At 43.1% G+C, this 12099-nt stretch overlaps 2 protein-coding genes across 2 annotated transcripts; one reads left to right on the top strand and one right to left on the bottom strand.

Annotated features, from left to right (window-relative positions):
* The first annotated feature begins 1888 nt into the window (after positions 1-1888).
* On the top strand, positions 1889-8282 carry LOC125520043 (protein ENHANCED DISEASE RESISTANCE 2-like). The gene is made up of 14 exons (XM_048684836.1): positions 1889-2014; positions 2110-2205; positions 2596-2660; positions 2773-2844; positions 2952-3107; positions 4995-5212; positions 5288-5327; positions 5405-5559; positions 5682-5783; positions 6326-6370; positions 6926-7066; positions 7241-7336; positions 7508-7609; positions 7699-8282. Exons 1-14 carry the CDS (start codon positions 1935-1937, stop codon positions 7795-7797), a joined length of 1467 nt encoding a protein of 488 aa, XP_048540793.1. The 5' UTR covers positions 1889-1934; the 3' UTR covers positions 7798-8282.
* A 1676-nt stretch (positions 8283-9958) lies between these two features.
* Positions 9959-11221, bottom strand: LOC125522524 (glyoxylate/hydroxypyruvate reductase HPR3-like). The gene has a single exon (XM_048687576.1). The coding sequence runs from the start codon at positions 11209-11211 to the stop codon at positions 10177-10179; it is 1035 nt and encodes a 344-aa protein (XP_048543533.1). The 5' UTR covers positions 11212-11221; the 3' UTR covers positions 9959-10176.
* Between the last annotated feature and the right edge of the window lie 878 nt (positions 11222-12099).

Genomic DNA, 12099 nt, shown 5'->3' with positions numbered 1-12099 from the left:
GCTCTAACAGAAAGTTTATATTTTTCTAAAACTAAAAGCAAAAAGAATTAAAAAATAAAGCAAAAAACAAAAGAAAATAAATAATGCAGAAAACAAAACAAAAAACTGGAAAAATAGCAACAATAAGTATTTTGTTGTAAGTAGAAACAAAATAAAATAAATAAAGCAACAAAGAAAAAAAAACAAAAAAAGTGTTTTCAAATTTGAAAACTAATGGCACTAACAGAAAGTTCATAATTTTTCTAAAACTAAAAGCAAAATAGAATTAAAAAATAAAGCAAAAAACAAAAGAAAATAAATAATGCAGAAAACAAAACAAAAAAACTATTTTTCTAGTAAAGTTAATCACAAACTTGTGATTCACATAAATTTCATAGAATTCAAATTTTAACTATTCAAATTTGAAAACTAATGGCACTAACAGAAAGTTTATAATTTTTCTAAAACTAAAAGCAAAAAGAATAAAAAGATAAAGCAAGAATCAAAAGAAAATAAATAATTCAAAAAACAAAACAAATACTGGAAAAAAATGCCACCTATTGGGCCACACGGCCTGCATACGACTAGAAACCCATCTGTACATGGGCCAGGATGCAGGCCCGCAGGCCCAATAGGCCCAACAAGGCAGTGACAAGGGTAGGCCAGTACTGCCTGCATATTAGAGAGGAGCTCAGCCCCTGAGCCGCAACGCAGCTTATAAACAGGTGCTGAGCTCTCTCAGCTAGCGAGGTGGGACTAAACTTCCCACCGCACCGTGCCAGGCCTTTGGTCCCGGTTGGTGGCTCCAACCGAGACTAAAGGGGGCCATTGGTCCCGGTTCGTGGCTCCAACCGAGACCAATGCCCCCCTTTAGTCCCGGTTGGTGCCACCAACCGGGACCAAAGGCCGCCGCTTCCCGCCCTTTGGGCTGCTGAAAAGAGGCCTTTGGTCCCGGTTGAAGGCACCAACCGGGACTAAAGGGGGGCATTGGTCCCGGTTTGTGCCACGAACCGGGACCAAAGCCTTTCCTATATAACCAAACACTTGGGAAATTTCCCACCACCCGCCATTCTTCTCCAATGCCGCCAGGCTGCTGCGCTGCTCCTCGACGCCGGCCCCTGCCCCGACGTCGCCGTCGCCGCCCGCTCGCCGTCGGCCGTGCCCTCGCCCGTCGCCGCTCGCCGCCCTGCCCCGACGCGCATCGCACGCCCCGGCCCGCCCGTCGTCGTCGCCCTGCCCCGCCCGTCGCCGTCGCCGTCGCCCCTGCCCCGCCCGTCACCGTGGCCCCGCCCCGCCCCGCCCATCGCCGTCGCCCCGGCCCGCCCGTCGCCGTTGCCCTGCCCCGCCCGTCGCCGTCGCCCTGCCCCTCCGTTGGTCCGGCTAGCGCCCCTCCCCTGTTTTTTTCATATATTATATGCTTGTGTATATTGTGTATATTGCTTCTTTGTGTATATTATGTATTTATGTCAGTATATATATTGTGTATATGCTTCTTTTCAGATTTTTTTTCATATATATGTTTGTATTTTATATTTTGCTTTTTTATAAGAATGTATATATGTTTGTATGTTCTTTGTGTGTATATGTTCATATATGCAAAAGTTAGATTTAAATATTTAGAAAAGGATTATCTATATATGTTCTCTGATTTAGTACATTTTAGGTTAGTTTCATTTCTAGAATTTTTTTTATATATTTAGGAGAGGAAAAAGGAAAATAAGAAGAGGAAAAAGGAGAAGAAGAGGAGAGGAAGGAAAGGAAGAGGAGAAGAAGAGGAGAGGAAGAAAAGGAAGAGGAGAAGAAGAAAGGAATAGAGGAGAAGAAGAAAAAATAGAAAATTTTTCTATTTTTTTCTTCTCCTCTATTCCTTTCTTCTTCTCCTCTTTTTTTTTGGCCTTGACCATTCGTGCTTGATGCTTGTGTACCTTTCATAGGCAAGGAGCTGTAGCAGAGCAATGAAGGCTGTTGGAGTTGTTGAGGCTTCGTGTGAGGCTATATTTCAGCTTGTGATGAGCATGGACACCACCCGCTTTGAGTACATTTTCTGTTGTTTTGATAAATCAACTCATCAATTATGTGTTCCTTTTTCCTTACAAAAATTTTCTTACTGTTTTTCTCTTGTTATTTAAGGTGGGACTGCAGTTTCCAGTATGGCAGTCTAGTGGAGGAGGTCGATGGCCACACAGCAATACTGTACCATAGGCTACAACTGGATTGGTTTTCAGCGTATGTTTTATCTTCTGTTAGAACCTTCCTTCTTTCTGTGCTGCATAAGTGTGAACCCATTGGAAAGATGGAAGCCACAAGATATCTTTCTATGATTTACAAACAAAGATGTCATTATCGTATATTCTTAACATATGCCTACTTACTTTGTTCTGCAGATGATACTTGTAACTCTTATTTAGGCTAATTATGTCAATTTATTGGTCTAAATTAATTGAAATGTAGCCCAGTGGAACACAGACTAATACAACTTAACATTTTCTGATATTGTGCCTTGAAGATACAGAGTAACTATTATTTTTTTCATCATTAAACCAGATATCTCAGTTTGATGAATTCCAGCCATTTATTTAATTACTGAAGTCACGTCTTTGATGAACATCTTAACAGATTTACTTGGCCTCGTGATCTTTGTTATGTACGATATTGGCGGCGTAATGACGATGGAAGTTATGGTTGGTATTCTTGTAGTTCTACACATCTCATCATGTGTACATGCACTGGACACATGTAAACCTTTTCTCATGAGTCCTATTGATGATCGCATCTTGTAATTTTTGTTTGCAGTTGTGCTATTTCAATCAAGAGAGCACCCAAACTGTGGTCCACAACCAGGATTTGTTAGGGCACACATTGAGAGTAATGAACCGACTCTGATGAATTCAATACATCATTTGCATGTATGTTGATTTACTGTAGGTATCAAATTTCTGATGTGTAACATTTTCTTTTTAATTTTAATTTAGGTGGTGGTTTCAACATTTCTCCACTGAAATCCCGTAATGGGAGAGTCCGAACACAAGTACAGCATCTTATGCAGATTGATTTGAAGGGTTGGGGGGTTGGCTACTTACCTTCATTTCAACAACATAGCCTCCTTCATATGTTGAACAGCGTTGCCGGTACAATTTTTTGTGTTTGGAATAACCTTCTGGACAACATTTCTAATATATTCCTATTAGTTTTCTGTGCCTTAATTCCTAAGCAGTAGTGCAGTCTCCAAATAAATCTGAGTGTCATTTGATTGGAACTAGTAAATGCGCACGTGCAACGCACGTTAATATTTAGGCAATATATTAATTCCACGCGGATAGTAGGTATGCTATTTGTGTGTTAATTCTGTGATTAGTGCAATATTTGGTATGATATTAATTGCACGTTAAACACGTTTAACGCTCGCCATTGGAGCAGTCTAGGTCGTTGGATTAACTTAGTTCGATGGTCGAGATCTGTTGGATCTGCCCCTTTGGGTCTTTTTATATTGGTATAGATGGTATTATTATTTTAGACTGCTAGTGCTGTCCAGACTTTTGGGTAATTCATTTTAATTGACTTGGAGTTGAGCGAGCCGTCTCTCTCACAATTGTCAGATTATAAAGAACACTTGAATTTTGATCCTGCCTAAATGACGCCATGCATTCCTCCCTGCGTTAATTCCTTGATGCTGTGTATGCACGTCATCATGTTAAGCATATTTTTGCACAAGGAATTGACATTTTTATAGTATAGGACTAGTTCTTGGAGAAGCAGTACTAAATTTTACGCTACAGCCAAATATTGAATATTTGTTCTAGGGTACAATTTTTTGTCATCCTGTGCTAGATAGAAGTTGGACTGTCATCTTCTCATCCATGATAACAATCTTTCACACATGCGACATCTTAGTTTACTCTATAATAATGGCCAAATGTTCAGTTCCTATTCAATGTATCTTTACTCCTATAAAGATGCAATTGGTAGTGGTGGTCCATTCACCTTTTGTTTACACCACATATGTTTGCGATGAGAGCGGATATGAATATTTTTGATATTGCATGGGTGGTACAATTAAAGATCTTAAACATGTAGAATAGTTTTTAAAACTTTAGTAATGCACAGGCATTGTGCGTGCCAGTGTGGGTATGGGCATTGTGCTAGTATGGATATACCACTGCTTGTCCTGTGCTAGACTGAAGTTAGATTTCTGTGATGTTTTCTTGCATAACAATGTTTTTTTTACATAGGGGACATTTTAATGTATTCCATGAAAAATGGTAAAGTTAGATGACAGCAAAATGCAAATAACTTTGGTTTCTTTAGAGTTTACAGTAATCTAGATTAGTTAATCTTTGGTTAAAAGAACTGGGAGCACACGTGCCTTGGTCCACACTATTACTTTCCTCATAATACCCTTGTATGGATGGCTATATTTAACTTATACTCCCTGCTACTTAAGTGAGTGCAAGGTGTCAATAAAATCTCTTCTGTCCTGGGTGAATGAAGTGGCGATGTTTGCGATAAATCATGTTAAGTCTATTTCTACCTTAGGTCTTACCAGGTCATCACTGTAGGATTCTTACAGCTTACGTAGCCTTCTCATTCTGCATCATGTGGTAGACTAACATTCGCCGGCCACGGCATCTGTGGCCTTTTCTTTATCTCGAGAACCAATAATTAAGCCTACTCCCTCTGTTCACCAATATAGGACGTTTTAGACTGACCATGCAAGTCTCTAAAACGTCTTATATTAATGAACAGAGGAAGTACTATTTATGCTTGCTAGATATTTGCAATAAGAAACTTGTGCTGTATGATTAACTCGAATTGTTGTCTAACCTTGGAACCATTTAGCATATAAGATGTACCTTGGTATATATTTTTTGAAGAGATTTTTGTATATATTTTATTGTCTCAGGTGCTACTTTGGGTACCCCCTTTCATTTGTTTTTACACAGATGTCCAACATGAATTATGATATTCTGGGTAGTTGATATATGCTTTACATTTTGCCTCCTTTTTACTGCTGCCAGGGCTCAGGGAATGGTTTTCACAAAGTGATGAAAGTCAAATACTTCCTAGGATTCCTGTTATGGACAATATGGCCCTATCGGTTTCTTCTAAGAAAGGCACAAAAACACAGGATAATACTGTGCAAACCAGCCTTCCGGCGGATGAAAGTAGACATTCAACGGTTGAGGAGGAGTCTGACGAAGATGAAGAATTCCAGTTACCTGAATCTGAGCTAGAGGTTAATGACTTGCTTATAATTTTTCTGGTTCCTCTCTCCTTGCAATATTAAAATAATCTTTTATTTTTTATGCAGCCATCAACTCGTGAGCTCGATGCAGATGGTAAACTACTAGGTATACTGTAATTCCATCTGCCGTGTGGTTATGTATACAACAGGACTAGTTTGCATATAACATGTTTTTTATTACAGGGTTGGATGAGGAAGATTCAGGTGAGATTGATTTTTCTGGATTTTCTGGAAATTTACGCCGGGATGACCGTGATAACAGTCGTGATTGTTGGAGAATATCTGATGGAAATAACTTCAGAGTGCGAAGCAAGAACTTCATATATGATAAAAGCAAGGTTCTGATCTTTCGCAGCAGTAGACTGCACTCATCATCTTGCTAGGAGTGTTCCATAATCATTAATCATTTTGGCTGTTTTCTAGACTCTGTTCGTTATGAATATTTACTATTTGTTTATAGGTTCCTGCTGGAAAGCCTCTTATGGAGCTTGTTGCTGTTGACTGGTTTAAAGACGTGAAACGAATGGATCATGTTGCTAAAAGAAAAGGATGCGCTGTTCAAGTGAGTTCATATTTCATGCTTGATATTATTGATCAGCCTGCAGTAAAGAAAGTAAATAACCATACGGTTGTGAAACTGGACTGTTGATGTGATTAGCATGTCAAGGACAAAACATTGCAGTCTTTGATGGTTATATTGTGCATATTGTGTGCCAGGGTTGTACACGGGAGTCATTTTTAACACCAGGATTTCTTTTTTCATCCTTTTCTATTCGGTGGCAAACACTCTATTGTGGTTGCTTCTTTGGATGAAGATACCAGCTTTGCATGTTGTCGAAAAAGGTTAAAAAATAAGAACACCAAGTCAAAGAGCCATACTTTATTCATTACTATAACACTGTACAAATGTATACCTTTCGTATGTATATGGTAAAGATTTTCTGTTGCAGACTCTTCGTTTTGTTGATGTCTTATGTTGTCTAACCATGAATATGTTTAATGAGGTGAAGCATGTCACCAGTCACCTGCTAGTTGATCCTTTTCTTCTTTATAACCTGCTAGTTGATCCTTTTCTTCTTTATAACCTTTTTGCTTCTGTTGTAGGTTGCTGCCGAGAAGGGTCTTTTTTCATTGGCAATAAATCTACAAGTAAGAATTCCTATAAAATTACCCCCTCCCTTTTCACTATAACTGTTCACACCCTCAGTAGTCTGTTTCAGAATACCTGTGTATTCAGGGAACCAAGGGTTCGGCTTATTGCATATATTCTTGCCTAAATGCTGTCAGATGGATTAAGTTTGATATAGTATGCCATATAATAGAGGTATGCATGGTCATTTCTTATTAGGGCTTCTTTGGTTCGCATGATTCTGAAAATGCAGGAATAGCAAAAACATATATTACAAAATCATGTCATCTCGAATCCTATAGGATCAAATGCCAGAGGAATTTCACCACAGTTTATTTTAGTACGCCATGGGAAAAAAACATAAATATCTTTCCAATAAGTTGGACTCAGTAGATCATGGACCTTAAAGGGAGTGGCACCACATCTCCTTGCTCCTGGCACTGCCACTGATGTCTTGTACCATCATTGTTTGTCCTTACCGTGACCCAGCAACTGTAGATGATACTGCATACCAATTTGCTGCGTACTGTTGCATTTCGCATATAGTCTGTTGCTGATTAAGGTTGCTATTGCAGGTTCCTGGCACAACGAACTATAGTATGGTTTTCTACTTTGTATCAAAGAAACTGATACCGAACTCCTTGTTGCAACGTTTTGTTGATGGCGATGATGAATTCCGCAATAGTAGGTTCAAGCTGATCCCATCTGTACCGAAGGTATGGGTCTCGCCATCCTTAACGCTCTATGAGGTTTGATGCGAAACATAAATAAGAAACGCTCTATTTGGTAGAAGAGTTAGTAGAACAGAGGGGAGGGTAAGATGTGTCTTGATCCCTTGCTGGTGTGGTGGGTTATAGTCCGTGTGTCTAACTACACATCTTGCATTTCAGGGCTCATGGATTGTCCGCCAAAGTGTTGGCAGCACACCGTGTCTCCTGGGCAAAGCAGTTGACATCACCTATATCCGTGGTGCAAATTATTTGGAAGTAAGATTGCAGTGTATCTTTTATTTCTCCCTTAGGGTTCCTTTCTTTTTAAGTGAAAATGAGGACATGAGTTTGCCCTGTGTTTCTTAAAAGATTAGGGAAAGAGCTGGATCATGATCTGGCTAAATTGATTGGTGTCTTACGGTACAGTGTGATGATTGACCCGTGCAGATAGATGTGGACATAGGTTCGTCTACGGTGGCAAATGGAGTCTTGGGGCTTGTGTGTGGCGTGATCACGACGCTAGTTGTGGACATGGCTTTTCTTGTCCAGGTACATACATTTGCCATCTAAGAAATGCTCTCTCAATCACTTCGTTGATGCAGGATGTAACCGTTGGCTAAACTGACTATTGTTGGCAGGGCCACACATACGAGGAGCTCCCGGAACGACTGATCGGTGCCGTTCGGATGTCGCACATAGAACTATCATCTGCGGTTGTTCCTGTGCTTGAGGATTAACCAAATTACACTACTATTGCTCATTTGGTCCAAGTGATGCTTGCAACGTCGGCATCCATCTCCTCTATTTCAGTCTTGACAAGACACAGTAGGGTATACATATATACAGGCAGGGAACCAAGGGTTGGCGCTCGTGCCATGCCAACGACATACTGAACGCGGAGAAGCAATTAATTTTTATGTGTATGTAATTATGTATTGCACATCATAATTCGGTGATGTGATGGCAATCTCGTAGGTGTTAGAATTGTGTCAGCAAAGAAAAAAAGAAGATACCGAAATTAGGGCTAGGAGACTGGGCGAGGCCCAGGTGAGGGCCAGTTCAGCGCGAATAAAAAAGCCATGTGTTTGCTTTGTTTGGAACTTGTAGGAAAGGGGCTGAGATGACAGTTCCAAGTTCAAAGTTGAAACCACACAAGCCATTGTTCATGTACTAATATGTAACTTGAGACTGCAATATAAGATCGTGCCACTGATTTGCAGGATGCTTACGTGGTCTATTCCTTTGGAATGCGAATCAACCTATGTTGAGTTGGTTAGGTGGACAGTGGTATTCCCAACCCACCGGGCTCGCATTATTCCTGGATTTATTTCAGGATTTCCGGCGATGCGCTTTCAGTGGGAGGAGACGTTCCTGTCGACGACGAGGCGCTTACGGTGACTTCGTAAATCTCAAAATGATATGCCGGCTCAGTCTCTCGGAGGTGCTCATAGGGATAGGGTATGCGTGTGTGCGTTCATAGGGGTGAGTGTATGCGCGTGTATATGAGCGCTTGTGTCTGTACTGATGCTCAAAAAAAATATTCATCTATTCATTTGGAATTTGGGTTTGTTATGAGCCGATCACTGATCCATATATCTTTATTTTCTTGTTGTAATTATAGGTACCTCTATAGTTGGACGAGTAGATGCCATTCCTGCTATCAAATGGCGCACATGCTGCTGGGTCTTGTAGCGACAATACAAGATCTTATTTGGGTCTCCAAAATAGATAGCAGAATGAATACTAGGGAGCTCTTGCAGCGTCAAAAGTTTTTTCATCCCTGATTACACTTGTGTCGTGTGTGGTTTAAGGGTTCTTTTTCACATTTTAATTACTCAAAATGAGAATACACCCGACCTCTACATAGCTAGGATGCCCACAACCAACAGTAATGCATCCATATATAAAACACGTCGGCAAAGAGCAAAGTCTTACAAGACCAAAGTGATGCCTAAGCGAGGGGAGAAACCCCAAAGTGATCAAAACAGCGATCGAGAAATTATTACCACGATCATATTCGCACCAACCATTTCTTAACACCATAAGGACCACGAGGTTCTTGAACGACAACGCTGGTTCTTCAACTACAACGCCTTAAGGAAGGAAGCGACGCCGAAGCACCACCCTCACCAAATTCGACCATAAAAGGTAAAATTCTAGATCTTCACCTTGAAAAAAACAAGTCTGAACATATCCGAGCAATGCCTTCAATAAGGTAGCAAAAACATCACCATTGCCAGATATAACCAACTCAGGTCATACCTATGGTTTTCACCCCGGAGCTCAAAACCAGGTATCGAGAAGCACCACTCGAAGTCAACATGTGTTGTCGCCACCACTTTTCTACGATCCCAGCAGCTACATGCGCTGGGCTAGAAATAACACCATCATCATTGGATAACTTTTCCCTCCGCGTCAAGCCATCGTACATAGCTCGAATTCACTTCCGAAGGCAAACTAACTGGAGTGGGAGTTACCAAAATCCATAAAGAAGCCTTCTGCTTGCATCTGGAGGGAGGAACCATCAGCATAGACCTTTCAATGATCATCGTAATCCGCAGCGAGGGTGACACTTTAGTCCTACTACATGAACCAGCACTGACGGTGGAGCACACCACAATTGACTACCACCCCATCGGAGATAGCCCTACCCAGGTTCATCGGCCCGGGGGACGCCATGGATGGATCTACACCTTGCAACCGTCGTGCGCCATCACAGACATCCACCAAGCCCGGCTACGCGTGACGCCCGTTATGCATGTCGTACAGCCACAACATGCTGAGCAGAACCCGTCGCATACAGTTGCCACCGACACCACACACGGCTTGGCCCAATCTGCCAATGAGCCGTTTCGGGGCCACACCACTGTACAGGTGCACCAGATCGAGATGCAGATCTAGACGTCTGACTTTTTTTTATGAAGCATTGACAAATGTCCAGATAGCTTGCACAATTTCATCATGAGATGACATTGATGGAAAACATGGCAAAAAAGAAAAATCGATGCTCCAAAATGCGTTTGAAAATAACATTTTAGATCATCGATTCTTTTTTTGTCACGTTTTCCAGGAATGTCATCTGGTTATTATGAAAATTTGCAAGTTATATCAAAACATTAGGCACGATGGCAGGGCACGGGAGTGAGCAATGGCTGGCCGGAGAAGAAGACCTGTAGGTTGCCGATGGTCTGCGCGCGCAGGTCCGACCTGGACTCCTGCGTCAGAACCGCCACGTGAGGGGTCAGCACCACATTGTCCATGGGCAGGAGCTCCGCCGGCACCTTCGGCTCGTCCTCGAAGACGTCGAGGCCGGCGCCGGCGATCCTCCCCTCCTTGAGCGCCGCCACCAGCGCCGCCTCGTCGACATTCGCCCCTCGGCCGACGTTGATGAGCACGCCGTCCTTCCCCAGGGCATCCAGCACCTCCCTGCCCACGACGTGCCTCGTCTCCTCGTTCAGCGCGCAGGCAACGACGAGCACGTCGGACGCGGCGGCGAGGCCCCGGACGTCCGGGAAGTAGGTGTAGCGGCGGGACGAGCCCTCCTCCTTGCGCCTCCTCGAGTTGTACAGGATGACGCAGCCGAAGGCTTCGAGCCGCCTCGCGACGAGCGAGCCGATGTTGCCCAGGCCGATGATGCCGACGCGCTTGCCGCCGAGCTTGGAGCCGAGTGGCCGGTAGTCGCCCTGGGCCGGCCAGGACCCGCGCCTGACGTACCGCTCCGCCGCCGACACGCGCCGCTGCACGTCGAGCAGCAGGCCCACGGCGTGGTCCGCCACGTCGGTGGAGTAGACCTTCCCGGCGTTGGCGACGGCCACGCCGCGGCGCGCGCACTCGGCCAGGTCGATGTGGTCGACGCCGGTGCCCGTGGTGACAACGCACCGGACGGACTGGACGACGTCGAGGAACGGGGCGTCCACGCGTATGGCTCCGCCGCCCACCACCAGCACGGCGCGCGGGGGCTCGGGGGCTGCCGCTGCCGCGGCTAGAAAAGCCGGGAGGGGCTCGCCGGACGCGTGGAAGTCCAGGAGGAGGAAGTGCTCGTGCAGCGCGGCGGCGAACGGCGCGTCCAGCCGGCGGAGGACGAGGACGGCCGGGTGGGCCGCTGGTTTGCGGACTGTGGGTGCCATGGCGGGGGAACTAAAGCCGTCCATGCTGTCCCTAGCTTGTATATGTTGGATGCGAGGAGAATGGCGTTTTGGAGGCCTTTATTTTTGAAAAATTCAAATTCAAACTTTTATGTTTCAAAAAATTCTGAAAAAATATGCGTGTATGTAAGGACGTAACCATATGTGTGTAAAATTTCATGATGAAATACGTTGAAATATGACCTGCATAAAAAAGACAAATTCATGGTCTACGAGGATGAATAGTATCATGTGTTAAACATCATTAGATTTATCTTTTTTGCACAGCCCTCAAAGTATTTTGCCATAAAAAATTACGCACATGTGTGTTATGCCTTCATGTATATCTGTACTTTTTTTCAGATTTTTTTGAAATGTAAAAATATGAATTTTGATAAAATTTGAAATTTGAATTTGGTGACCTCCAGTGAGCTCGGTCACCAAAGACATTTTCGGGGATGCGAGTGCCTATTATTTACACTTCTTTTGTAAAAAACTTACAAGATACCATTCCATGCAAGGAAACTTTTGTCGGTAAATTAACTTGTGGCCCAGCGTCATGATTGCACATTGTGGGGACAGCAAATGCCATGCCTACATGTTACTCTGTAGAAGTGTCGGTGGCTATAACACACGACTTTACTTTGTGTAGGGACTAAATTTTAGTATGAACCGTATCTTTATCACATGCTGTCATTTTGTTTTCATGCATGTTTAAGTTAGGAGATTGTTCCACTTTGCACCATTTAAAATAGTTAATTTGCACTTTCAACACACTAAAGATGAAGCCCTTCCATTGTGTGTGATAAACCTACTAAAAAATACGTATGTGTCCTATTTAGTATGGTTAAAGACTCAAATGTATGAACGCGTGTAGTATTTGGCGTGATAAAAGGACTCAAAAGTGTGGATATG

Source organism: Triticum urartu, chromosome 7 (assembly GCF_003073215.2).
Source record: "Triticum urartu cultivar G1812 chromosome 7, Tu2.1, whole genome shotgun sequence".
NCBI classification, from domain to species: Eukaryota; Viridiplantae; Streptophyta; class Magnoliopsida; order Poales; family Poaceae; genus Triticum; species Triticum urartu.
Note: the sequence above shows the minus strand (reverse complement) of the source record. Positions and strands in the feature narration are given on the sequence as shown.